The 27,766-nt window shown below is 39.6% G+C and overlaps 3 protein-coding genes across 11 annotated transcripts in view; 1 reads left to right on the top strand and 2 right to left on the bottom strand.

Moving 5' to 3' along the window:
- The first annotated feature begins 9,848 nt into the window (after positions 1–9,848).
- On the top strand, positions 9,849–10,833 carry LOC117147386 (coiled-coil domain-containing protein 43). Its single transcript, XM_033314259.1, has 3 exons — positions 9,849–10,129; positions 10,188–10,409; positions 10,541–10,833. Exons 1-3 carry the CDS (start codon positions 9,968–9,970, stop codon positions 10,781–10,783), a joined length of 627 nt encoding a protein of 208 aa, XP_033170150.1. The 5' UTR covers positions 9,849–9,967; the 3' UTR covers positions 10,784–10,833.
- A 123-nt stretch (positions 10,834–10,956) lies between these two features.
- LOC117147378 lies at positions 10,957–12,485 on the bottom strand. Its single transcript, XM_033314251.1, has 2 exons — positions 11,541–12,485; positions 10,957–11,348 (listed from the first exon to the last, which is right to left on the bottom strand). The coding sequence occupies exons 1-2, from the start codon at positions 12,039–12,041 to the stop codon at positions 11,136–11,138; spliced, it is 714 nt and encodes a 237-aa protein (XP_033170142.1). The 5' UTR covers positions 12,042–12,485; the 3' UTR covers positions 10,957–11,135.
- A 124-nt stretch (positions 12,486–12,609) lies between these two features.
- The window catches only part of LOC117135290, a 37,895-nt gene continuing 22,738 nt past the window's right edge, over positions 12,610–27,766 (bottom strand). For 2 of the 9 annotated variants that reach the window (XM_033295464.1, XM_033295508.1), the window contains 7 exons: positions 27,544–27,588; positions 21,718–21,824; positions 19,903–19,999; positions 15,130–15,267; positions 14,368–14,995; positions 13,633–14,265; positions 12,610–13,043 (listed from right to left, as the gene is read on the bottom strand). In XM_033295464.1, coding sequence (XP_033151355.1) covers positions 12,889–13,043; positions 13,633–14,265; positions 14,368–14,995; positions 15,130–15,267; positions 19,903–19,999; positions 21,718–21,824; positions 27,544–27,588 — 1,803 coding nt within the window. In that variant the 3' untranslated portion in view covers positions 12,610–12,888. Of the gene's footprint in view, positions 13,198–13,632; positions 14,266–14,367; positions 14,996–15,129; positions 15,268–19,902; positions 20,000–21,717; positions 21,825–25,020; positions 25,063–27,543; positions 27,589–27,766 lie in introns of those variants that run through there. The other 7 variants (XM_033295473.1, XM_033295517.1, XM_033295524.1 and 4 more) reach the window with 6 other exon arrangements.

Here is a 27,766-nt window from a genome sequence, read left to right as displayed (position 1 = left end):
ATGCATCTCACCGATACGCACATCCATATCCACCAGCTGTGTGACGTGCCTGGCCCTCTCTTTGATTAGCTCTTATCGCTCTCTTCGCCCTCTCTTTGCGCTGTGTCAAGTGTCAAGATGGGAGACCGTGGTATCGCACTGTTGCCGGCCCATTCTCTCAGCCGACGGGGAGCGGCCCCACTAGAACGGGACGGCTAGTTGGGCCTTCGGCCCTGGCCGCGCTCTTTGGCGCTCTTTCAACTGCCGGCATTTTCGCTTGGGCTCCCCAACACACACAAAACACAAATAAACACAAAAACAAAATCAAAAGTAACTTTGACTTTTAATGGCGGATTGGCGAAATCAAACCACAACCGATCCCAGTTTTGGAATTTTTTTTAAAAAACGTTTCTGTCTCAAAATTCATAAGTGCTAAATTTCGTAAAAACATTTTAATAATGCCAGTTTTTCATATAATAGAATAAAACTTTCAGAAACTCCTGATTATACGTCTTTAAATAATTGAATTTATTTATTACACAAGTAACAAAACAGTAATTAATTTCTTAACTGTTTTGTTTACCGAATTGTTATTCAGTATCAATATAATGTGTGGATACATATGTATATGCATAAAGTAACAACTATAGCTAATAAAATGTAATGTTTTTTTAATACTTCTTAACGAAATTTAGTGACCAACTTTTCTATATATTACATATCCAAATTTGGTTCTAAAAACTATCTTTAAATTATTAATTTTTAACAAGACTGTTACATTGCTATTACAAACATTTTGAACCACCTACAACTTCTATAAAATTCGTATAAAAAATTGATTTTTTAGCAACACAACAAACCCATTTTGATGACGAAACACATGTTGTGTTTGGGGCTCACCGCAAAGAAGAGAAAAAAAGTAGCGAAGAGCGGCGATTTTGGACTCTCAGTTGTAGCTTTGTAGCCGGCGCAAAACGCAAAACAAAATTAAGCACAAAAATAAACAGAAAAAGATGGCAAAGCTTGTCGCCTTCAATTTCAATAGCAGCCAGTGCTAGAGAGCTGTTCCTACACAAATACCTATATAGATAGCTCTGCGACTGCCGACCACGTATATCTGCACGAACGAGCTTATATATATTGCAGATACTTAGCTACTTCTACGGCTCTTTTACGGATTTCTTGTGCCTAGTTTCACTTAAAAATTGGTTTTTATTTCCTAAATTTGAAAAAAGTAAACAAATCGTGTCCATAAAATTTATTTCATTTGTAATTCCTAATCTTGCAAACTAAAACCCAACAGAAGATAATTTATTAAAAATCAGATATGTATGTATTTGGGAAGTATTAGTTAATTTCCATGAACTTTTATATATTCTGTACATTATTATCTTTTACATACATAAATACGTTTCTTGGTTAAAATATTAACAAGTGATATATTCACATTTTCGCATTTATATTTACCATACCCCTCCGTTTATTGTAAAACTTCTATTTCGTGAATATCTTTAAGATTCAGATCTCAGAAATGTGTAAACTTTTTATAAAAAATTTTTAAGTGAATAGAACGCTGCCAAAACCGAGCAGAAAATGGAGCTAACTGCCCTTGCCAATGACATCATTAGATACTTTTTTTTTGGCATTCCCTAGCTTCAAAGTTCTAGAAATGAAGCTATAAGCCGAGAAAATGGCAAGCGAGTTTCAGATTTTGCCCTCTGGAAAAAACCCTTGCAAAGCTTGTGCCCGTTAACTCTTTTTGTCAACACTTGAGGTTTTCCTTGGATTTTTCCGAGCCGTAATTATGCATGACAATTGTACGTTTTGTGTTCGCTGGTACCTCCCAATGTTGTTTAATAATAATTTTATGCACATAATGGCCAACAATATCAACCATTGCCAAACTGTCAGCAACATGAAGAGCTACTTTAATTGCTGACTCTTTAAAAACTTTATACTTGCCATTTTCTTTATGTCTACGCTGGCTTTTTTATTCTGTTAATGTGGCCAACAATTAGATACAAAATGACTCAAAACAATAATGGAGTGCAGAAAGGTGTGTGTTTAGTTTTCCTCAAGCTTTCGTAGATCCTAGCCCTGATCTAAACATTTACCTGATTCGACTCCAGTATAAAATGCCCAGAAAAAAAAGAGCAGCTAAAAAAGTGAATTTGAAAAAAGCAATTAAAAAGCCGCAAATTGTTGGAGCGCCTGAGAAGGCAAACTCTAAAAATAAAAATCAAAACCAGTAGTTGCTAACGTGACGCCATAAATTTCCCCCCTTTTGAACCCCCCTCGCAGACCCACATCAGTTGGCCACGATAGACCAGCAAAAAAAATTAAAATCAAAGCCGGGAACCCAAAAAACGAAGGCGTTTTGGCCAAACTTCATGCGAAAATGATTGTGTTTCTATTTTTTGATTGTTTGTTTGCCAGGGCCTTTGCCTTGAATTTGTTTGCGGAAAACATTGAACGGACTATTTCATGGATATTAGATGGCAAAAATCGACACATACTTACAAATATGTATAATAATCAATAATAATAATTTAACTTAACTAGCAAAATATCCGTTTTAAAGTAGTGCAGACTCAACATTTCTTAATTTTAAGTCTGCAAATGACCAATATTTCTTTTCTTCAATTGAACGTTGTTTTAATCTTGCATTTCAAATGTCAAATGTAATTATTTTATATTATTTATTCAAACGATTGTTTCCCACATGCGTATCAAATTCGTGCTGACAGAAAATTCCATTTGGCATTTAGTAAATATTGAATCTCGCTCTATTTGCTTATATTCGTATTTGTCTAAGTTTCAGCACACATGGTTTTGTTTCGACTTTCTATCCTTTTTTTTCTCACCTATTTTCGAGAGTTATATTTTGTTAATATTTTGTTCGTGCCGTTTGTTTAATATTGTGCTGTGTGCATTTCTTCTGGCTCGTATTTGCGGTGTTCGCTGCTTTTTATTTTCTTTTTTCTTTTTTTTGCTGGGTTTTCTCTGTGTCTGCTCTCGCAGCGAGCTTTATATTTAATATATTCATATACTATATATATTTCCTCCGGCTCTGTTTTATTTGGATTCTATTTTATGCTGATGTCCACAATTCGACAGGTGTTGCAACCGTGAAAGATAGAAAAAGCGTATTTATGTCTTATTGTGCTTTTAATATGTGGAGTGTAAGGGTGTACTAGAAACGTATAAGCTTGCACATCGCCATCTCCTCTGCTACGTGAGAGGTATCTGATAGTCGAGGTACTCGTTATACCTATTACTAAAAAAGTACTTTCTTTGAATATGAATTATTATGGAGTTTTTGAAGTCTGTTTAGCGATCTAGCTGTATACGAGTGTCCATCCTGTCCCTATGTTTGTCCGTATTGCCGTCGAGATTTCACTATTATCTTTAGATAAGTAACGAGTATCTTATAGTCGAGATTATCGACTTCTTAAATTTTCTATATATATTTTGCTCGTTTTTTCGTATCAAATTAAAAGTTTCTATATGGCAGTTACTCATTTGATGGTGTTGCAGGTTCAAGGAGCTCCACTGAAGAGCTCTTTAATTAGAGTCGAGGAAGAAATTCCCATTGCCAGCAGCAAGTGCAACAGCAGCAGCAGCAACAGCAACAACTGAGCACGAGCAGCGACACGTGCTCTACATGTAAAATTGACAAGGTGACGAGGCCGATGGATAAGGCGGCTTTTGGGGGCCGATGGCAAGGAGAGAGGCAGGAGGGGCAGGGCGAAGGGTTGAGTGGCAAATTCGCACCTGAAGAGGTGAGGTGAGGCTACTCTACGTGCTGATGTTGTTGCTCTGTCTGCATTTATGGCATTTTTTATGAATGATGCAGAGGCAACAACAGCAGCAAGTGCAGCAACATTTGGCGTTGATGAAGTGCTGAAAGGCAACTGCAATGTGGAGTCCTGCCCCCTTCGGAACCCAGTTGTGTACGCTCTCTGCGCATTTGTTTATGAATTAATAAAATTTTAATTATGTTGCACAAATAATTGCTCACTTGTGCAGAAAAGCATGGATGGCTGGCAAATGAAAACCGAAAACAACACGATAGGTGTAAATAGGAAATGCCCATAAAAACCGAGTCCAAAGTGCATTTTAATGAATAATTGATCAAATGCGGAATGCCACCCCTATTGCATTTTTTTCTCGTATCTATAAAATGTGATTATAAATTCAAAATGGATTAACAGGGCAAAATAAAAGCAGGAAAGAGAGCTTAAATTTAAGTTGGCTTGAAGAAAATCACTTATGCTAGCTACAACAAATAATAATAACATTATTTCTATAATTTTTTTTAGCCGAATAAATAAAGTTTAGGGTTTCCGCTTATGAAAACCCCTTTATAAACCAATTTTAGTGCTAATAAATTCTCCGAAACAAGGGCATCAAGTGACTGACTCTTGTATACAAACCAAAATAATATACATTAGCGTTCGCATAAATATCCAAACCAATCTTCTAAAATTTTCTCACACATAAGCACATGAACAGTGGGGGAAAAAATGACAGAAATTATGTACAATGTCTTCAAATTACACGAGTCTTATCATTTATTAAAATTCACAGAATTTATTAAGAGAACCCCCGGGCGAGTAGCGCCAACAGCAGCAGAAAAGACCCCATAAAATAATATACATATTTAAATATATCGAATTTCCTTAAGTAAATACCAGCGAAGGCAAAGCTAAGACCCATCCTAACCGAAAGGGAGAAGAAGACCCCCAAATATCAAACTATTTGGTACCTAATGTCCGAGAGGTTAAAGACACAACAAACACAGGCAACACGACACAAAAACAAAAAAAAAAAATATATATATATCCAAAAAACACGAAAATAAGAAAGAAAAGATTCCTGGTAAAGCTCAAATCCTGTTTACTTCCTTTCGAGCTACCTAAGCAACGAGAGCCAGAAGACGAAGCCACTAAATCTTCTATGGGTAGGTTTTAGGAGCCTCTCTTTTCAGCATCTCAATCCCCGAAAAGCATGTGTGCGAATCCCAGCATTATGTACACTTCTTTCATTTTCATATATATATCGTCTCGTCGCTGATTTATTATTTACTTTATAAGATATGTTCCTGCAGCGAAATCAAGTTTGGCTCTCGGCTGCCTTTATACTTTGATAGGGCAGCTATGAGGATCTGAAATCCGGAGGGGGTGTATAAACTTTTGCTTAATTTGTGGCCGGGGATGAGCAGCTTCTATCCATTAGGCGGGTGAGGGGCGGGGGATGCGGGGAAATGGCAGCCGCTTCACGGAAATCTTGTTAAATTTCGCTTGATTGAATTTGCGCTTGCATTTTCTTATTTTATTTCTACCGCTGGTTTATAGCATTATATGTGCGCTTGTATTTTGTCAATTTGGACCACACGCAGCAATCGGTTAGATGAATATTTGTGGGCTAGCCCATAAATTGAGATGCAAGCATTATAAAAACATATTGCTCACTAACGCTACGCTTCTCTCAATTTCTCTCAATACTTGCCATTTTAACCGCAGAATTTATGGCTAGGAAATGAAACGTAAACAAGCAGGGGAAGTGGCTAAAACAATGCGAATTACAAACGCACTTATGACAAATAACTCAAAATAATAACAAAACATGTATTAATGATTTATTATTGCTGTTTTGAATTTTTAAATATATAATAAATAAAAAAAATATAAATATTTGGTAAGCTATTTCTTTGGCTGTGTGAAAATGTCTTTCGAAATTGTGCTAAAATGCATATTTAATTTTTAATAAAACCTTTCCATATAATACAATTATTCAGTTTGATTTCATTTAATTGCATTCACCTCTTGTGCAAATGTTGAATAAATTTATGTGATTTCACACCATAACCCAGTAATTAATTGTTTGATTCATGGGTTACCAACCAACTAAATCCCTTGGCTAAAACCGACAAACCCGCTTGTGTGGCAGAGCATTAGCCATCAGCTAGAAGCAAAAGCGTGTTAGCATCGCTGGAGGAAAAGCTTGTGAAGATTGCAATGAAGTCGCTACCTGGGTGGAGTTTTATTGCCTCCCACCGCCCACGGAAAATCGCCCTGGCAGTGGCAAGAAAAACCGCAGAAAATTGCTGTACATCGGGAGAAAAGCCACGTTAAGCTAAGCTCGTGTAGATGAAACTGGCTTTTTGCACAATGAGATTTATTTATCGTGATTGTGCGCTTAATTGAAAATTGTTTGCCAGCATCTGGACGCGGAACAAGCGATTCCGAGGAGCAGGCGGTGACCACCGCCTGGGATTGTTGGGCGCAACAGGAGTCTCGCTTGTTCGCAACCTTATATATCACCATGACCCTACTGCCTAACGGTATTTTTAACACACATTTATTGACACACATTTAAGGGCTCCATTCTGCATCTCCCTCTCCCACTTTCAGTGAGTTGCCAGGATCCCAGGGATCGAACCCACACTTCCACCCATCTAGACAATTTGTCAACGACATGGCAATGATACAGCACAAGGAAAAGCGACAGCGGGAAAAACAGTAGCCCTACTGTAGCAAAATGAAAATGTCAGCGGCAGCGGCAGCAGCAGTAGCAACAACAACGACGTGCCCCAATCCATCGAAATAGTTAAGTGGATACGAGAGGGCACAGTGAATGGAATCCATCAACCGCCCATGGTGATCCCCCCCAACCGCCATGGTATCCAACTGGCAGCCCCAGCCGACGAAGCCTTTCCAATCACATTACTGAGTGCCGGGCGATGTCCTCCGGGGCAAATGGGCTGGGTTCGGGAACCCAGGGAGCTACTTAGCATCCCAACTGGAAGAGCCGAACCCTTCAGGACACGAAAATCAAATGGAATGTAACAGATAGATTCCTTAAGATAACAGGAGGCCTTTATCACAGCTCTATGGCTTGGAAAGATATTTTAATGAATTCTCGCGAAATAGGATATAAACTTAATAGATTTTATTTAATTTATTCTTTTAAGGAATTACAGCAAAATGAGAACAACTTCATTTTAAATAAGTGTTAGCAACACCGATAGAAGCTGGTTAATTTGTCTTTTTCAACACTTGAATAATTGTAAATATGAAATAATATTAAATTTGTATGGGATAGAGTACTTTCCATCAATACTTGCCTCTTTTTTCTTATTAAAAATTCCATAATCAGATAAATTGTTCACACTTTTCCATAGCTCACCTTAATTTAAAGCGCATGTAGCAAATACTAAATTCGAAAAACAAAAAGCACGCATATGTTTTCAGTCACACAACACGGAACCAGCGGCAACTAAATAAGCAATGGTATTATAGAGATCACAGCCGCACACCCCACAAAGCCCACCCATCACCACTCCATACGGAATTAGCTCTCGCTTTCACTGTGGGTGGTCCTGGAAAATTCCACGAGCCACAAGAATGGAAAGCACTTTGCAGGATAAGCGCCCCGTGGCATCCTCGAAAAGCCCACCCACCCGTTGTTGAATTGATTTCGCTATGTGAAGATGTGAAGTGCAGCTTCACATATAAATTCCCTGCCAAATTGTTTTGTTTCTGCCTTTGACTTGTTGCGTTTCCATTTGATTGCAGCTTGGCCGCAAGCCTGGGTTTATGATATGGAAATCAATTTAATTCATTCCCACAATTAGGGCCAAGACTTTGGCCCACTGCAGCGGCTCAAAGCAGAGCCATCGAGCAAATCTGCCATAAACCAGCGAACAAGAATTTCTTATGGGCGAGGGCGTGTCCACCACTACCAACTGGCAGTTGAAAAGAGCCGTAAAAACACAGGGAACCACCAGATGAAGAATGCACACAGTGGGCTGAAAATGAAATAACAATGAATTCAAAAACATAAAAGTAATGAGAATTTTTGAATGTTATAACAGCCAATAACAACATTATAAAAGTGACTTAAACATTTTATATATTTTTTTTTTTTTTTATATTTATGGTCAACCTTTATCCCACTGTACTTTATTGCAAAATCGTAAGCAATGAAACGTGTGAATTTTATGAGCTCGCTCAAACTTAAATGGGTCTCCAATTTAATGACGAATTCTGCAGTTGGCGAAAGAGAGCGCGAATCTTACAGAACAGAGCGAGATAGATGAAGAAAAGCTGAGGTTTTATATACATTTCAGGCCGAAACATTCTTCGTTCTGCCGTGCTTTTCATTTTCCGGTTTTCACCTTTCCGCTGCCGCTGAATCAGTCAAGACCGCCCGCCTCCCCCCTCGCCACCCTTGGCCCATTAACTGGTGTCGTCTGCTCGCTGCCTGCGTCAATTACTTAATTTTAATGGCCTTTATTATGCATACACAAACACAGAGGCGTTCGCCGAGGAGCTCGCATGAATATGCACACGGATTGGAAAGTGTAAAACACTCACATTTACAAGCCCATAAACAAACCTGGCTCATTAAAAAAACAGTCAACAGAACTCTCGGGTTGCGGCCGCAAGTCGATAAGCGAAGGAGCAAAGTGGGCGGAGGTCCTTGTGGGCGGCGGGATGCTAAGAATGTGGCAGGAGCAACTCAATGTTGCAGGAGGAGCACTTCAAAAGTGCGCAAACATAAAGGTATCTCAAAATATTTCTTTGTGTGAAACCTATGACCTATGTTTGTATGTATCTTGTTAATTTTATTTAATTTATTTGTTTTTGTAATTAAGCTCATGTCGTTCTTAATGAATAATTTTTTTAGATTTACTTAAAAAAAAAATGTATGAAAAGAATTAGCATTATGCTAAACACAAATTATACAGTATTTTAATCCTAAGGTAATATCAATTTTTTAAAATTATTTTCGAAGAAAAATATTCTTATTTAATTATATCGTTATCAATTAGCAAGTCTTATTTTGACAATCAATTAAATAATGAAATCGCAGACCTGCCACAACTGGCATACATATTTATGTATGTATGTACGTATGTACATATGTATTTTCCAATGGATATCACTAACCTCAGTTTAACTTATCGAAGGGATTTCTCGACGACTTGTAAATCACGCACAAACATGGGGATGTATGAAATTCGTTTGTATATATTCCACTTGTTGCCAACGGCACACGCGCGATTGTGTGTGTGTGTGCGCTTTTCCTTCTTTACGACGCGACGCAACAACAAATAAACAAAAGCCGATGGCGACGACAGCAGCGAGTGTAACAATAACAACACAACTTTGGCGACAGCGACGCAGGTGTCGCAGACGTGTGACGTTGTTGCTGCAATTTGTTATTGTTGCTCTTGCTTTCGCTGTTTGCTGCGATGTGAGTTATCAGAAAATCACCAACACACACGAACGCATAGTTAACACACACACACACGAGCACACATTTACGCACAAAACCGTACAAGTATTCCAGTCACAAGAAACAAACAATTTGTTTATAAGTTTAATTGCTGCATTTGACGCCGTTAGCTGCGTCGTCACAAGACTTCTTGTTGTACGACAATAAGAGATGGCAGGCCAGATAGCATATCGTAAAATTCTGACAGAGTTTCAATAGCACAGCAGTTAATATTTCGTTTTCAAACAAAAAGCGTAAAGATTTTTTAATCGGCAAACAACTAAAAGATGTGCGGGTATTTACCAGCACTGCGGCAACAGCTGTTCGCTGGCAGTTAACAGTTGGCTAACAGTGGTGTTCAGGTGGCAGTGTTGCCAGCAACAAGTTTTGAAAAATTTAATGTGAATAAATATTACAAAATATAAAGACCAATTAATAAACTTGTGAATTTACCTACTATTTTAAGCTCAACATATTAACAAATATTTTATTTCAGTAAAATGATTGTATTTCTGTTAAACTTTCTTTTTCCAGTCAGTTGGCAGTGCTACAACAGCAGCTGTTCCTCTGTCAACGCTCACCAACACTGCGCCACATGCTCCACAACATTTTCTTTTGCCTTTTGCGGCTGATTTGTCACTGCCCGTTTACTCCGCAAGTAAAACCCTCCACACATGATATTTAAACCCATTAGCAAGCAACCATGAGCGCCACTGATGAGTTCCAGAGCTGGCTCAACGAGCAGCTGCGCAAACTGAACACCGACGAGAACGTTTTCGGCTCGTATATCGTTGGAATTTTGGAGGGCGACGAAACCACAGATGAAAAAACCGAGGCTCTCGAGGGAATCCTCAGCGAGACAGGTGTAAGTTTTGGTTAATAATAGCACTAACTACATAAATCAAGGTCCGTGATCTTTGCAGTCCGCCAACATTGACGAACTGGTGGCCACCATACTCCAAAAGTGGCTACAGAGCCATCCCAGCGCCGATGATCCGCCCAAAAAGGGTCTGGATATCGATGTGAATGCCCAGTTGGCCAAGTTGCTGGAGCAACAGAAGCTGCAACCCGCCGTTAACAAGGAGCGTGAATACACCGAGGAGGAGCGTCGCATCAAGCAGCAGATCCTAGCTCAATACTCCCAGGTTGCTATCCATTCTAGTTACCAGTCCATATAGTCAGCTTTGCTCCCCAGTTGCTGATTCCTGATTCCAGATATCTATTACTAGCTTTAAAGTAGAAGTATCTAGTATCTAATGACAATGTCTTTTTGCAGACTGTCGTTGCCAACGAGGACGACGAGGATTCCGAGGAGGAGAGCGAGGATGACAGTGGGACCCTCACCAGGAACACCAACAAATCGGATGTCCAGGCGCTTGCCAAGGAGAAGCGGGAGCAGGCCCGAATGGATAGTGCGGCCAAAAAGCAAAAGGACAAGGAGGATCGGGAAAAGCAAAAGCAATTGCGCGAGGAGAAGAAGGAGAAACGCAAAACCGTCAAAGGCGAACGGCGTCGATAACCGTCCCCAAGCGAATATTTTTTAGACTCTTTCTATAAACAACAAACAACTTTGCAAAGTGCATTTCGCTTATATGTTTGCATGTTTGCATTAAGCGAAGTAAACTTTGAGGAGATTTACCGAACTGTTGAATATAAATGTATTTAAATTGAAACGCCAAAGTTTTAATTTGATATTTTCAAATGTTTTTCATTTTGATTTTCTTTTTTCTTAGTTTCTTTAATTTTCTAAATTAAATTTAAAGTTGTTTTCACATAGCTGTTGTAAGGAAATTTGTTGTTTAACGCTAACTTGGCCAACTAGTTGTAAATACTAATGAAAATGTTAGTTCCGTGTATAATTAGTAGTTTTTTTAAGAATCAGCTTCATTTGGCTTATCCTCCTCCGCCTCCGAAGTGTCTTCTTTGTCCGATGTCTGTTTCTTATTTCGCTCTGATTGTAGTTCCACGGAGATTTTCTTAACCGCCTCCAGATCGTGCAGTTTAATGCGTCTGTTATTGGGATCCAAGCAGTTGACTTTGACCTCTATGAAGTCGCTCGTCTGCTGATCATCCCAACTGGAATACTGCAAAGTTAAGTATATTAATAGAATTCTTATTGATTATTCTTTATAAAACGATTGTCACATGAGGTATATGGAAATTGTCACATTGATGCAAATAACTTGAATTGACATAATCAATATGCAGTTTTGCTTAAGTATACATTGATATCTCATAGTTGTGACCACCATTGTCATACAAATAATCCCACTCACTACAGAACTGGAGGTGAAGAGCAGCTCCTCCTCCTCGGCAGCCGACTTGACCCGCAGATACTTCTGGAGCAGATTCGTCTGTTCATCCTTGCGCCACAGACACAAGCGATTGTTCTTCAGCCAGTCGTTTTCCATAAGATCAGACTTTTTTACCAGCAAATCCAGTTGACTTAACTTAACAAATTGCTTCTTGGGCGGCAGACTCTGTGGTCGCTTCGAAGTGCTGGCCGACGGGAAGTCAAAGTCGTCGTCGCTGGGATCGGTTTCTAGGTCATCCTCTTCGTCGGACTCCTCGTCGCTCACCTTGGCCATCCGGCGCTTGGCCTTCGAGGCAGTGGCTGCCGCCGATTTCCGCTTCCTGCCGCCATCGGAGCCAGATGGCTTGGACGGACGTTTCTTGGTGGGTCGCCAGTCCTCCTCGGAGTCGGAATCGTCCGGACTGAAGTCATCCTCGTCGCTCTCCTCGAAAGTGGTGGTCACCAGTTCCGTGCGACTTCGCATCCTGACGCGAAAATTCTCTACTCCTGCTGCTCCTGGTTGAACCGACCGCTAAATCCTGCAGCGGATGCTGCTGCTGCTGCTGTGGCTGCTGCGTCTCAAAGCTGACTGAAAATTTTATTGTTGACTCCGAAAAGCCCATTCCATTGCCCGCACAAGGGGGTCTCCCGGAATTATCCTTTAAGGGGTTGCAGCTCGTCCTCTCTTTCGACTGAAGCTTTTGCGCTGGCGAGCTTTTTAGTGTTGCATCTTTTATAAGACATTTCCGAAAAGTTCTCCGAAAGCAAGCTTAATCGAAAGGAGTCCTGCGGCACATCCTGAAAGCTTTTCGCCAAATCCCAAGAAGCTCGATCTCTGCAGACCACGTCTTAATTAGGTCAAAGCTCAGCATCGTTATGCATCTTTCCGAAATGTATTAATTTTTAATCAACAGTTGTTTTTCTGGTATTCCCAGTAATAATGCACTAATGATTTATTATCATTTCTAGACGCAAATTATTATTATTTTATTTATGCATTAGAAACGCATATCTTCATAGTTAGACCCATCCTTCCCAATAATAGTTGGCAGTTTTATTTTATCTTTTATTAAGATGCTTTTTACTAATGTATATTTTATTTAAACATTTACATAAAGCTGGACATTGGAGCACACACACTACGAGTACTACTACATAGTTAAGATTTAGTTACTATTCTCTACCTTCGTTGAAGTATTTTCTATGCAAATAATTTCCAAACTTTGTATCAAGTCGACTAATTTATCATTATTAATCATTATATCATTATTAAACTAGTGGGGGAGCAATCAATTCTCCATCGATTTGGATTATCTCTAGACCTTGAGGCGCTATACACGCGTGGGCGTGCCATATATAGCCCCCGATCCGACTCCGGATCCGAGTCCACCATTATTCCGGCGCTGGGCGAGGGGCGAGGCTGGTTGGGGGGTCGGTCCATTGTTGTTGTTGAGGCGACGCTGCTGACTGTCCGAGTAGGCCCGCTCTACAAGTTGGGGAAAGGATCGCTTTATCTATATCTTTTGGTCCATTCAACTTCCCGATCTTCTCATGCACTATGGGACCAGTCGGCTGGACACTTTGTGTAACATGCACAATTTGGGGCTTTGGGTAAGTTTACCACATATTTTCTGATTCTTCTTTATATTGATAACATGCAAAAGTAAAAAGTTTACATTATAAGTAGGTTTAAAGGTGTTGTCTTTGATAACAAATGATAAAATGGAGTGAGGATGATTTATTTAAAAAAGTAAACAATAGCTTTATACAAAAATCATAATCATCCCCTTTAAGATGAGTTTAAATAATAAGCTTACACAATTCTAAACATGATTAAAAATGGAACTCCTTAAAGTTAAAAACATATAAAAAAATAAAAGTAAAAAATAAAAATATAAGAAATAATGAAATGCATTAAAACTAAAAATGGTACAAAACTATCTTAACTAATTAATGAGCATTCCATGTATTAAGTTTTCCGAAACCAGTCCAAATATGATCCTAAAGCCATCCCATAACCATGCCAGATGAACGATGAGTAATGCAAGCAAAACCGTACAAATCCTCAAACCTACCTCGAAACTTAAGGCCCTGGGCTTCGTTGATGATGGCGGCCAGGGCGGGATGTTGGTAGCGCTCCCGGAAAATGGCCGATCCGTTCATGCGATCCGAACCGTTGGTGTTGCCATTCAGGGTGCCCATGTTGCCGTTCCCATTGCCGTGGTGCATCATCATCAGTTTGTGCTGCGGCGTATGCTGGGGCGTTAGGGAAGTGGGGGGCGTGGCATTTCCGTTCTTATAGTAACGATTCTGGTTGGGATCGTAGGTGGCCGGCTCCTGATTCTGATTGAGGCGATTGGCCATCTTGATGGAGGCACAGCGATCCTCCTCGTTGTTGCGCATCTTCAGGATGCGCTGATCCTGCACCGAGTATCTCGATCCGTTCAGGGAATTCAGCTGATTGAGATTGCTTACTTGGGTGCTCAGCTTCTTGGCTCGAAAACTGCCACCTGGCGATGAGTTGTTCAGCAGGGTTCCCCTCGACGAACTGCCATTGGTCTCCGTGCTGTCCCTGCTCGCCTCCCGGTAGCTCGAGGGGCGGTGCGTCGATGGGGGCGTGTCCAGGCCACTATCATGGGCAGAACAGTCCAGTTCGGTTTTGGCCAGCCCGATGTTGCTGCCGCCGCCAGTGGGTAACATTGGTTGAACTAAATAATAATAAATAAGCCAATATTAATATCATATTCATTCAAAGCAAAGGTTGTAAACGATGTTGATGCATCGCTAGTTTTATGGAGTGAAAAACCCACCTGAGTGCCTCATATCAGTGGGCGCCCTTGGCTTCCGGTACAGCCAATCGCGGTCCAGTTCGTTGCCATTATCCGGAGTAGCGCTAACTCCCCGGAACAGTCTGGGTCTCCTCAGCTGAACCTCCGTCTCCTCGGTCTCCTCATCCACCACTTGGTTGGAACCGAAGCTGCTGTTGATGAAGATCCTCCTGGGCGATCCGTAGAGTGCTCCGGCCTGGGTGAAACTGTTCTGGGCCGACACATATCCATTGGAGTATCGACTGAGATTCGCGTTGCTGTGGTGCGGGATCTTTTGCGGCGTCGAGTGGTTCGTGCTGATGCCGCTCAGGTGGTGATTGTGGTTTTCGTTGTTCAGAGCACTCAGATCCGGCACCGAATCTGAGAACAGGAAGGGATTGGCCCCGCCATAGCCGTTCAGACTGCCAGCTCCAATCTTGTGGCGGGCCAGACCACCGGTTCCATTCGTCATCAGCCAGTCGTCCAGGGCACTCGAGTAAGTGCCTCCCAGACCAAAGTGTTGGAACTGCAGCGACGCATGCGAAACGGGAGCAGCCAAGGAGGCTCGGGATCTGGGTCCTTGGGCAATCTTCAAGGCTCGTCTGCGCTCCTTGGAGGTCATTGTGCATTCCTAAAGAGGAAAGCAAATGTTTAGTTATATAGATTGATTTACATTTTATGTGGATCCATTTTTCTACTAATGAAAATCTTGTCTAGTTCTGAGCCAAGTTAGTTCCACTATTTATCCATTTCATGGCCACTCACCTCCAGCAGCTCGAACCAATCCTCGAGGCCATCATCGCAGCGGAGGAGAACACGACCCTCGCGACCCAGTAGCAGTCCAATGGCGCTGTAGGAGCGCCGATTCAGCCACTCCACCTTCTCCACGTCCACCAGCTTGACCTGAAGCGAAACCGCAGAAGACAATGCAAATCATTAAACAATCAAGTTAAAGGTTATGTAAACGTTTTTCCGCCGAATGTAAAACAACAAAAGATTTGCCCGGGTCACACTCAGTGGGGCGCTGGGAGAATGGTTCACAATTGTTGGTTGGGAAAGGGGTCTGCAGTTTTAATGCTAAGTTTCATGTGTCTATGGTTAAGTTTGCTAAACTGGCATTCATAAAATGAGTTTGAATATAAATAATTACTCTGAAGTATGATTTATGTTTAGATACCAATCAGTACAAAGAAATACTGTAGAACAATCGATGTTATTTCGATGTTTTCGATAGATCGATTTATGTAAAAGACTGTTAATATAACAAAAATTATTTGAAGTGTCTATGTCTCTCTTTGGAATAAAAGTTCCCAAAATAAGTAAAATAAATGACTGCTTAAAAAAGCCGAGCACTAACTTAGGACCTTACAACTTTATCTAAATAATGCACCAATTAAGCGAGAGCCTTTTACTCTAGTACGTGGCCCGTTTCCTTTTGCATTTTGCAACTCGGTTAAAAGTCATTAGGCCAGAAGGTCTCTCCTCCTCCTCCCCCACCAAACTCTACATCTGCTGCTTTTCCTATAGGGACCGCAAACTTTTCACCATGCTAAACTTTTTATTGAACTTAATTTTTTTTTAGCCTGCAGCTCTTGTTTATGAGGAAAACTTTAACTCTGCCAGCGACCGATTCATCGTGCTGTCGCTCGCTTATGGCCAAGAACTATGCGAGGCCATTAGGCAAATATGTCAGCAGGCCCAGAAAGAGGGGAAAAATCAAGAAGCTGGGCCGAGAGTCACTGGTAGCCACCGCGTGTGGCAATTAGCCAAGTTATGCGGCCCCTGTAAGTTCGCCTCCTTCTTTCTTTATTCATTTCCCTCATTGGTTCCATCTCTCTTCTTCTAATGGCCAACATAATTAAGTTCTCAAAGTATTCGGATCGTTTTTTATGATAAATAGTGGCGGCAGCAGATGGAGAATTGCATAAAGCTTCCATTCGTTTGATGGATGATTTAGTGGGCCTGCTCGTGCTGAGATCAAAGATCGAAATCAGAACTCATTTGGGAGTTGTGCACATACATAAGTGCTGTGTGGTGGGTGGTGACATGCAAGAAATATATCAAATTTAAATATTTATGACAGTATGAAGCCCAGATAAAATCAAATTTAAATGTAGATTTTTAGTTAGTTCTATAGATATAAACTTTTACATCATATAGATGAATTCAATATGACACAATTTACATTACAACAAATGTATACTATTACAAATTTCACCGTTTTCTTTTGCGCTTATTTTGTATAAATATAGTCACTTTGACCTCTATTTCCCTGCCCAATCTCTGACCTCACTATTTCATAATGTGTGCCAACCCACAATCGATGGCTAAATATTTTCCAAATTTCCGTTTTACCTTTGGTTCACAAATAATGTGCTCAAGGTCGATATTGATCGGCTTGTTGGCTCGCCTGTTATTATTTATTATTGTATTTATGGGTTTTATGAACAAATCCCATTGTTGTTGATGTCGTTTTATATTTTGACATGTTTAACAGCATGAACTGTCAAAACTAACAGAAGCTCAACTGGTCATTGGTTTCAAATTTGGCATTGCAATTTGGGAAAGTGAAATTTAACTTTTGCGCGTGTCTTTAAATTTTTTAAAAAACATCAGTATAGCTTTATCTTTTGCTATCAGAACTGTAACTTCTCAATATTTATTTGAATTTCTGTCCTTCTTTCTTCCATCTACTTTTAATTATGCGTGCTCACATTTTGAACATAATTAAATACTTCAGCATCGATATCCAATCTCTGCAGTGCAACCCAATTAATAATGCTCATTAACGTTGAACAGGCGGAAATTGCATTTCCCGACAGGCACAGCCACCGCCCCCTTTTTGTATTATCCACATTCCGCCCACCCAAGGACAAAAATCAATATAGCTTTCAATCACTGTCGGAGAGCAAAACTGCAGATTCTGAGGCGGAAACCTTTTTCCACCCGCAGGCAGGTGAATCGAGGCACCAGCCCCGAAACCATACCACCAATTTTCCCAAGCTCCCACCTGCACTTTCATCACCTGTAATTATGCCCGATTGATTTCCCCCAGGCACACAGATGTCAGACAATCAGACAAATTCTGTTTCATCACTTTTGCCACGTTTAGTGTCCTCTATATGCAAATTGGAATCTCTGATTGATGATAGGAATTTTAGAGCTTTTAATTGAACATTTTAGAACAAAGACCATCTATGTGTTCGTCTTTTTATTTATTCAGTGTTTAAGGGATTTAAGATCTAGTTATTTTTTAAGCACAAAACGTTGCATGGGTTTTTTTATATTTGTAAACGTAGTTTCTGCCTGGTTGAAACAGTCTGAAATTTGCGTTAAAATCAAATTAAATAATTAGTCTGAAACCATCTGTCTTTCAGCCCAGTTGCTCCTCTTTTCGCCTAATTGATTAAGGTGATTACATTGACGAGGCAATATTGAATCATTGTAGTGTCAGTAAAACATCAATGAACAAGCGAAAAGCACAAAGAAGCGATAAAATGAGATGCCGCCCTCCCTCATTAATGAGTCAAACATTTTCAGATATTTTTCGTCTCTTTCACACCCGCGCCGTTCGCCTCTTTCACACCTTTTTGTTCAATGATTCGTTCACGGCTGACATCCCAGGTTCGCGTCTTGGCTACACTCGAGTGTGGGTGGGTGGCTGTCTTTGATGTGGTTTCGCTGACCAAAAATGGTTGAATTTATAATATTAAGGTCTTTAACTTGAAGGTGAGTTTGGTGTTTATTTCATTTGAAATTTCCGGAAAATTGTATGGAATTTTCAAAAGGAACAACCAATTTTGTAAACTGAATTATGTAATATGTATCTAGTCGAACGAATTCTTCGCGTAATTCGTTTATAAATGTTTTCCCTCACATTAAATAAGTTAATCTCCCGCATGCTGCGGGATTTTTCACCATTTAGTTCCACCTATGTCATTATTTTCCCCCGTGTCTGCTTTTCCCATTTCCCCTTGCCACTCTTGCTTATTTACTTTGGAAAATTGCCCGCACAACAACGGAGCGTTTTTCACTTTGTTTTATTTGCGAGAAAAAAATTTATTTTAATTTTAAATTAAACTGTAAACAACAACAACCTGCTGCTGGTTGTGTATTGACACTGCTTTTAAGAGAGAGATTTTAGCAGAAAAGTGCCAGCAAACAAAAAAAAAAAAAAACGACACAAATTTAAAACAAAATAAAATTAAATTCAAGAGGGGGAAAAAGCGCTAAAGTAATTTTCCCATGATCTCTTTGCAGTGGCGTTGCCATTGTTGTTTTGCTGCAGTTTTATGTGCATTTTCCTTATTTGTTTAAGCAGCAACAACAATAATGTCATCAGCAACAACAAAACACATCGGTAGCTGAGGTGATGAACAATTTCACGGCAATCGTGTATCTAATACTCTCACTTAAACATTTGCTATTTCTAAAAGGTTAAAAGTTAAGTATATACATATAAATAAATACATACGATACTAAAAAATGAGTCTTCGAATGATGAAGTAAAAAATTAAGACTTAAATGTTTTGCAAAAAATTAAATATTTTTAAAATTATTTAATAATAATAATGTATTACACGATGAACTCATTTTCAAATGATTAATTCCGAGAAATATCTTATAGATTTTTTGCTTTTGAACTGGAAATATTTTGTTTTGATCGGTTTTATTAAGATTTTTGAAAACATTTCTCAGAAACCTCAATGATTTCTATTTTAGAGTGTTTATGCATCGACTTTTCGCGATTAGCATTTTCCTGTTTTTGTGCTTTTCACAGTTGTTGTTGCTATTGCAGTTGTTCCTGTTTGTGTTTTGTTGTTGCCTCTGTGCAATATTTGCCCGTTTGCCTTTAGTATTTCTCGTATTTGCCTTGTTTTCATCGCAAAAGTTGTGCGAAGTGAGTGAAACGGGGGGCACTCGAAAAGGTGGCGCCCCAAGAAGGCGGGAGGGGCGAGGGGTTGGGCAAATTAACATGCAGTGGATGCAAGTTTTAGCCAATTAGTTGAGCTTAGTTGAAGTTTTTCCGCTCGCTTTTATTCCCCCTTCGATCAGGATTTGTTTGGCTAAAAAAGAGGAATAATACCCAGACAATTGGCATAGTTTATACGGATTTCCACTGAAGATTACCTATCAATTGAGTCCCCTACATGGACGGATATCTTTCATCTATCTGGCTGAGAAGTCAATTGCAAAGCGTGACTTCATGTGTCGGGCATTGTCAACCGAAAAAGACTTCATTTCTAAGGCATATGGGTGTGTCCTGGCCCCACTCTATAAAAAAATAGCCCCCTCTTAACCATGAACAGGTTATTCATGGGTTGTTCATAATGCTGGGCATAAATCTCTTTCCGGCTGCAATAGAATTTAACACAATGCGCAGTAAATATAAAAGTTAGCTTGACACTTTGGTGGAGTAGAGGCGTTTTGAAAAGGGGATATAAACGCGGACTCGAAACTTTTAAGGAACTCTCCCTTTGTCAAGCTTTTGCATGCTACTTTTTTTTATAGATTATCTTAAAGTTTGCATCCACTTACCTTGAAGATAAACTGTCCCATATCCGAGGCACGTTCATTGGCCGATCCCGAGGCTCTTTTGAAGCAGTGCAAGTAGTCACGAGTGAGCACAAAGTATCTGCAAGAGGAGATTGGCTCTAGTCAGTACGAATCCGTTCACAATTGGTGGAGTGACCTTTAAATTCATGTATATCTGCCGACAGTCTTCGCTTAAAGGTCAGATACTTCAAATAAAAAACCGGCATCAAAAAGCCGGGCAATAAAATGTTTGAGCCCTTCCCCAACGATGATGGCATTTCGATATGTTATTAATAAATCATAAATCATGCGCCAAAAAATCAAAGCCGTTGCTCGGATTTTAAGTACTTCAAGCTTTACGACTTCCTCAAACGATGATAGTATTATTTTTTTATTTTGCAGCAATGAAAATCGAATTTATTAATGTGGCCAGCCATTTTCTTGATGCACATAAATTTCAAATTTGTTTATTATTTATGAAGCGTACAAGCCAATCGCTAAACACGAGCAAAAAGTTCTCAAATTCAAAAAAAGTTCAGAAATTATAAATGGTTTTTAGTTGAATTTTCAGATCGCCTAATAGCTCACTTCCTAGGTGGAAGTTCTCATTTTGTTAGGCTTATTACCGTGGTCAAGTAAATTGAGCCAAGAAAATTGGTGTTCAATTCCGCGGAAGAGTTAAATGGCTTGCGGGTTTCTCGATTTTCTTCAGTGGGTGGTTTTTTAGAAGAGGGAAAGATTGTTTGCCGTGGATAATAAGCGCTTCTGTTATTAGCTTAGCTTGTTAAATGTCGGAGGCATGCAACTTAATGCCGAACGCCCGAGATCTAAGCCAAAGATATGAAATAAGTGGAGTCTTTTTGTAAACTGAATACTACAAAATGAAGATGATTCGGATTAAAAATATAGATAAATAGAAATTTGGGTCTACATTATTATTTTCCATTTAATCGATTAGGAACATGAAAAATAACCAACTGTGTGATGATAATTCAGAGCTATTTAAAACATCGTGCTAAGCTTGTTGTGGCATGTATTTTCGGAGCTGTTTAATAAATCGTATTAAGCTTGATGCAAAACTGCAAATCGAATATTGACCAATGAAATACCGGGCTTAGTTGGTCATTAAGTGTCAATTAAAATGGCGCCGTTAAATGATAAGCGATAAACGTAATTATCGGTTCGAAAGGGCAAAAGCCGAAAGTGAAACAAAAACACCGAATTGCATTGCAACATAATTAAATTTCAATTAAATGCAGCTTGGGGGGAACAAAAACAAAAGAGCTGTCGAATGCTCTACCCCCTGGATTTCGAAGCCCCATTTTCCCCCTATTAGCATTATCTGGAAAAAGGACGGGCCAGCATGCAGCCACTGTCAATTATGCCCTTTTTCGCAATTAACAACCCTTGGTTGTGAAATATTTTTGCATATTTTCCGGGGCGGTGGGGGTGCGCTCATGTCTGGTCCTTCAGCCAATGCAGATTGCGGTGGAGGTAAATTTAAAAGCGCTTAACATTTATGCATCCCCACTCGACCACAGAAGAAACTGGGCATCAAATTTAAATGACATTTTATGAAAATATAGGAAATTATTGGACAAGATTGCGACATAGTTCTTATGGATAAGAATTATATGTTTCTAATCAGCAGCTAATCAATTTAATATAGCTAAATTTAGAAGTTACATGATATATTATTCATAACATATGGTTGTTTAAAGAAGTATCTAACAGATATGATATATCTCAACCTAACTTTTTGAGTATTTGGTGTACTTAAATTTTTAAAAATTATGCATTTTCTTTCAGTGTACTTACCGCTCCTTCCAGCGAGAGAAGAGCCGATCCCTTTGCTGCCAGAGCAGTCCGCGTTTAATGGGTCCTGTCATGGAGGCCACCGGAATGCGTCCTGCCAGCAAGGATTGCTGCAGAGAAAGAGAAGCGGGAAATTGTTGCTGATTGTGCATTCTTCAAATTTAATTATGGGAATATTTGTGTGCATGTAGTTAACGCACTTCTATGCCTCAGCTGTTTTGCTCGTAAATTCTTTTATAAATTATTAAAAAGCCCGGCATGGAAAAGCCAATTTCCCACACACACACACTAGACGAGGAGCGGAGAAAGCGGTAGGGAGAAAGCGAGGCACTCTCGTGAGCTCATGATTAATGTTGCTTTAAAAACGCTGCCACTTGCGCCCAGCATTTCAACCCCAAACGCCCTCTGGCCCCTCTGCCACGCCCACCGCCTACCGCCTTCCTATGCATCCCCATTCTCGACTTGTACCATTACTCTGCCATAAATTCTGTTTGTTGCCGTGCGGTTTGTTGTTTTGGCTTTATGAGCATTAAGGCAATTTATTATCAACCATAGTGTTACAATATTTTACATTAACAAATGTTGGCCGACGTGTCCTGGTTTATTTGCCGTAATTATCTTGTATCTGTATCTGAATGTGTTTTTTTGCGGCTGAAGATTAAATTAGCTGTTACCATCCGCAATCGATGGATACGCCTATGTGTTCAAATACATTTTTTAAAAAGTACTTTTTTAACCGAAGAGAAATAAATTAAAGAAAAATCGTCCATCATTCGATATTCGCATACATTCAAATATTCACTTTAATGACTCAATTTGAACTTCATTCACAGACCCCTTTGGCAAATTATCTGCTGCGTCTCCAACGAAAAATGTCAAACATTTTTAAGTCATAAAACCAAAGCTATCTGAATCTGAAACGAATTGATTCAAAATGAGATGCTCAAATGCCAATGGCAAAAGGCAAAAGCCACTGTCGAAACAAACAAAAAAAAAAAACATAAATGAGAAAATCTATCAAAATGCTAACGGTTCGTTTTATTTGCGAATTGACAAAAGCGGGATTCCAAAATCGAATTATAATTGAGATGAAGAGCGACGGACTGAATTGGGTAGCTACAAAGTAGCAGAAACAATTTCTGCCGAAATCTGGCAAATACCCAAAACGAGGCAATAAATCTTCTGGCCGCTGAAATTGAAGATACTTTTCTTGTTTTATCAGCTACGAGCCATCTATCCTATAAACGGAATGAAGTTCTTAGCCAGTTCTGGTCAAATTAATGTTAGTCACGAGCTACGAGCAGACAAAAGCCAACTTCAAGCTCAATATGGTCAAGAGGAAAGCTGGCTGAAATGGCGGAAAACGGAGGAAAATGAAAGAGTTTGTGCGGATAATTCCCAGCGAAGGGAGGCAAGGTCTAAAAAACTCGGCTGAAACTTAATTTGGCGCATTAAAAACTATTGTGCGCTCGGAATGCCAAGGAAAGAGAGCGACTGATGCTGCGGGAAAGAGAAAGGACGAAACGTGCTTCAGCCATTGCAGTTAATGAGGAAAATGAGTTTGCTTTTGCCTTTTCGCAATTGGGGCCCCAATTTTGTAGCATTTTTTTTCCACTGCTGTGGGCGAAAATTAAGAGACAATAGTTTTTTTTTTCAAGTTTTATGGTACCAAAATAAATACAATTCTGTGTCAAATCAATGGCATAGGGTGGCAGTAGAAGTAAGAACTTGAAAGTTTTTAAGTAAAATTGTCAATTAGCGGAAATGTAAACTGAATAACTGGTTAAATCCAACTTCGGGTAAGTACAAAGGAGTTCTTTATCATCACTGAGACCTACCTCTATTTGCCTTTCATTCAGGCATTATCTTCCTGCTCAGCAACCTATTTGTTTTGTATTTATGTACTATTAAAGATGAATTATCATTTCTTATCGTTCTTTAAACACTCATTTAAATAAATAAATGTATTTTTAATTAGCAATCATAGGTGTTTATTTTACTCTACACCAAGAGACAATGAAATCAACTCAAGCTGAGAACAAAAGTTTAAATGTCGAAGCTTCCGTAAGCCAAGCAAAAATTTAACTTTTTTTTTTGAAATAATTCAAAAAGATGTCTTTGTGCAACTCTGATGTGATTATATAACCCATATGACTTCAGTGTCTTAATGCCCTCATTTTCGTTGCAATTCATGTCATTTTTTCGTGTGTGAAAACTTTTGCAATTGCAGAAATTTCATTTCCCCCAACAACTTTGATTATTTATGCGGGCTTTACTGCTTGTTGCCGCCAATTCAGGCAGACAGTGGAGAAAAAATATATATTTCTGGTATTTCTTTTTGATTGCACTCAACTGGGCTTATATAATTACCTGACCAGGCTTGGTCTGCCCGTCGCCCCATTTATGGGGGCTTTTAATTGAGGTTGCACTGGACGAGTATGAGGACTGAAAATCTCTGCCACACATCATCATATTGATGGATTCACACCCTGTTTCATTTTTTGTACACCAATACGCCAACACAGACAATGCAGCCTCTTCAGACAAGTATAAATTGTTAAGTCTTCACTACGACTTTTGATTTCCGCTCAACAAGCCCAAATGTGTGTCATCGCCAACAGCATATGTATATTGAATAATTCACAATTCACCCATCGTTATTGGACTACTTTTAAGCTAATTCTTAAAATACCAAATCCATATCTTTAAACTGAAAGTGCCATAAAAAGTGGCATTATCAAAGGCGGCTCTTTAAAACAATTACCGCTTTAAAAGGCAGTCCGCGAGTCAATGACTTTAATAATAAAAAACTTTTTTAATTTAATTATGCACACGCATCCACAGACACAAACTACTTTCAGCGTTGGCGGGTTCAGTGAAAAGAACACACAAAGTGAAAATTTGTGCAACAGCTGGAAATGCGAGGGAAGTTAGGCCCGGCAACCCGATAAAGAAAAAGGAAAATGGCATCAAATGGCATATGAAAAGGTGGGCCAGGAGTTGCTTTTTTATTTAATAAATATTTTTCTCTTTTGCCAGTTGAGAGCACAGCAAGTATTTATGACTTTGGTTGGATGAGTTAACATCAAAAGGCAACAAAATAAAAACTGAAGAAAAACAATGGTGCGCTTTTTTTCGTTGAATGTTGAGCAAAAGTCAAATATAATCCGTAGTTGAAAATGAAATTCAATTTGCAAACAAGTCATGTTGAAACAATTGGAAAAGCAGGGCCAAAATGAAAATGTTCGATGTTCAAATAACTGCTACGTTTTAATTGAAAGTCAACTAAAGTTGAAAGTTGCTTACCCAATGCGAATCCGTTGAAAAAATCATTTCGCGCTGAGGTAAATTGAACTTTAAATAAATTTCGTTTTCTGTTGATTGAAAATTTCATTAAGAAATCTTTTCAACAGTTAGTATAACTCGTTATTGGTTAGTTTTTATTCGATTTCGATGGAGTTTCACTGACACAACACTGCACAAGACTTTGGCTAAGATCAGCTCGAACCGAAACGTACCAACTTCCATTGACGACTATTCAAAATTCTGTTGAGCAAAGATTTTCATGACAGAGTCCGCCTAAACATTTATTTTATTTGATTTTTTCCCCATCACATATGGCGAAAACAAGCCCAGTTCAAGGGGTCTGGCTGTGTGTGTGTGTTCTACACATGCTCGTGAGCACATGCAAAAAGTATCTGAATACCCGAGCATCTGAGTTTGTGGGTATCTTTGTATCTAAGTATATGTTGCGGCGCACTGTCGTCTGCCGTGACGTGACACACATGTGGGCAATTCTAAGCAGGCAAGCCATGAAGATTTTCGGCGCTGTATTGCCGTTCTTGTTTTGGCCAAACATGTGCCTACGGTTTTTGGCTTTTATGGTTTATGTGTTAATAAGGCGACCTTCATGACCACAAAGCTGAGATTTTTCTGGCTTTTTGGGTGGAATGAAAAAAAATCAAACGCAACTGGCTGCCAATGTGGCAATGGGCGTGGTAAGTGAATAAAAAATGAGAAATTAGTTTTTATCTGTCTTGCCACATCAAAGATATTTATGGTCAAGTTTCTCAAGAATTCGCGTTGGGTGCTATTTAGGTCTTAGGAAATCAAATGTGAAAAACATTTTGCAGTGACCTACAAAATAAATTTAAATGTTGCAATTATTAGATCCGCTTTAGGTGTATTAAACATGATAATCAGTTTTCCTATGCGCCTACGATTGAACTCATATTTTCAGTTGTGGACTTTTCCACTAAGCTCTCAGCAGCCATAACTCACAATCTCCTCAAGCAATTCACCCTATCGACCTTCAGCAGACTCCCTCCGGTCTAGCCACATTGTACATTCTATCTTTTTCTCGGTGCCTGACTGTCAGTCACTCAGAATGGCAAGCTGCGTTTCAATTCCAATTGCCTAGCTCTTTTGAAATGCATTTGCCAACGGGAAATGGAAAATTGCGCCTGCCTGTTTCTCAGTGGGGTGGCTGCCCGAAAAACCCATTTTATGCCCAAGAAGAACCTCAAAACGAGCCATGTTCACACGGCCAGAAACACAAAAAAAAAAAGACGGGATCCTGCCGCGCAACACTAAGAAATTAATAAAAGAGCAGAAACCAGAACGAGAAATTCAGTTGTTCTCTGGTGGCTTCTCAGAAATTCATCATCACCATCATCTTTAGCATCATTTTAGATGTGTCCCTGGCCCGGCGACTCTAGGTCTGCCAAAACAAGAAAAAAAAATTAAATGATATAAATGCTAACGCAAAAAGTGTTGAGAATTTGGTGTGCCATGTGTGCAGCGGGAAAACGAGAACAGGAAGCCGAAGGAGAAGCAAGAGCAGCCCTTGAACTTGGCCCAGGAAGTGTTGGCCCATTGGCTGCCAGCCTAAATGGTATTCTTTCTTTGATCCTGAGGGGAAAGGGAAACGATCAGGGTGCCTCGAAGTTGCAACACATGTGGTGTTTGTTCTGAAATGAATTAGCGCTGGAACAAAGTATACCGTACAAAAATTTACCCATTACAAATATGTCTGTTTAAATGCAAGAACGGCTATGCTAACTCTTCAATCCAAATTCCAAGGGTATTCCTACCTCGCAATATTTCAGAGAGCAAAATTCGTTGGCGGTTTTATTTTTAAAATTCTATGCATATTTTTGCAAGCCCTCCATCCCACTCTTGTGGTATCCCCATCTCCCTCTTGGGGACTATGGCGTCATGCGGGCTCGATGAAAATCATGAGGTTTCCTTTTTATTCCGACAACTTCAAAAGCGCTCAGAGGTGATGTGCGAGATGCTGCGGAGACTGCAATTGATGGCCAACTCTCGGCGGAGGAACTGAACTGGCTTCACATGTTTCTGTATCTTATGTGTATCTATTAGCCGCAACTATGTAAGGTCACGCCTAGCATGGGACCGCCCCCTAAAAAAACATTTCACATGCTGCTCCAAGTCTACTTTGTATCTAGATAAACTTGGTGCGAGCTGTAGTTGTTTGCCATGCCTGATTATGACATTTAACATGAACACGTAGCGAGTGCAACACATGCGAGCGACAGCTCTGGTATTTTTCGCAGTCTTTTGGTATTTCTTTCGCCGGTCGCAGCATGACACGCCTGGCAGTAACCAAGAAAACTGCAATCCAGCGAATTTTTTCACATCTTTTCTTTACTTTTACCCCCACATTGTAGTGTTCTTTTGGCCCTGGCAATAAGCTGCCCAAATTTGAGAAGTTAGTGGCACCTATTCATGGCTAAAATTGGTAGTTCAAAAGAAAACTGGACGGGAGTTGGCAGAGAATTGGCAGGAAAAAGTAATGTTATTGCTTACGTCTTGTTTGAAATTCAGCCAATTGGTTTGTTTGTTGCAACTCACCTGGAAAGAGAAAGACACATTTTGTAGTGTATTTGGTATAAATTAAAGATAAGGCTTATTTGAAGCCCCATTAGAATTATAAATCCTATTACACAAAGATTAAAGACCGCACAGATTAGTTATACAAATGCTTGGTGCACTTATAATCGGGGGGTTACAAATCTGAGCTGCCAGAATA

This window comes from Drosophila mauritiana, chromosome 2L, assembly GCF_004382145.1.
Source record: "Drosophila mauritiana strain mau12 chromosome 2L, ASM438214v1, whole genome shotgun sequence".
NCBI classification, from domain to species: domain Eukaryota; kingdom Metazoa; phylum Arthropoda; class Insecta; order Diptera; family Drosophilidae; genus Drosophila; species Drosophila mauritiana.
Note: the sequence above shows the minus strand (reverse complement) of the source record. Positions and strands in the feature narration are given on the sequence as shown.

What these genes read in the sequence shown, in the direction of transcription:
- LOC117147386 (XM_033314259.1), top strand. Translation starts at nt 9,968, where the DNA reads ATGAGCGCCACTGATGAGTTCCAGAGCTGGCTCAACGAGCAGCTGCGC. An exon ending in GAATCCTCAGCGAGACAGGT is followed by an intron (nt 10,130 to 10,187) that starts GTAAGTTTTGGT and finishes TGATCTTTGCAG; the next exon opens with TCCGCCAACATTGACGAACT. An exon ending in TCCTAGCTCAATACTCCCAG is followed by an intron (nt 10,410 to 10,540) that starts GTTGCTATCCAT and finishes GTCTTTTTGCAG; the next exon opens with ACTGTCGTTGCCAACGAGGA.
- LOC117147378 (XM_033314251.1), bottom strand. Translation starts at nt 12,041, where the DNA reads ATGCGAAGTCGCACGGAACTGGTGACCACCACTTTCGAGGAGAGCGAC. An exon ending in TCTTCACCTCCAGTTCTGTA is followed by an intron (nt 11,349 to 11,540) that starts GTGAGTGGGATT and finishes TTAACTTTGCAG; the next exon opens with TATTCCAGTTGGGATGATCA.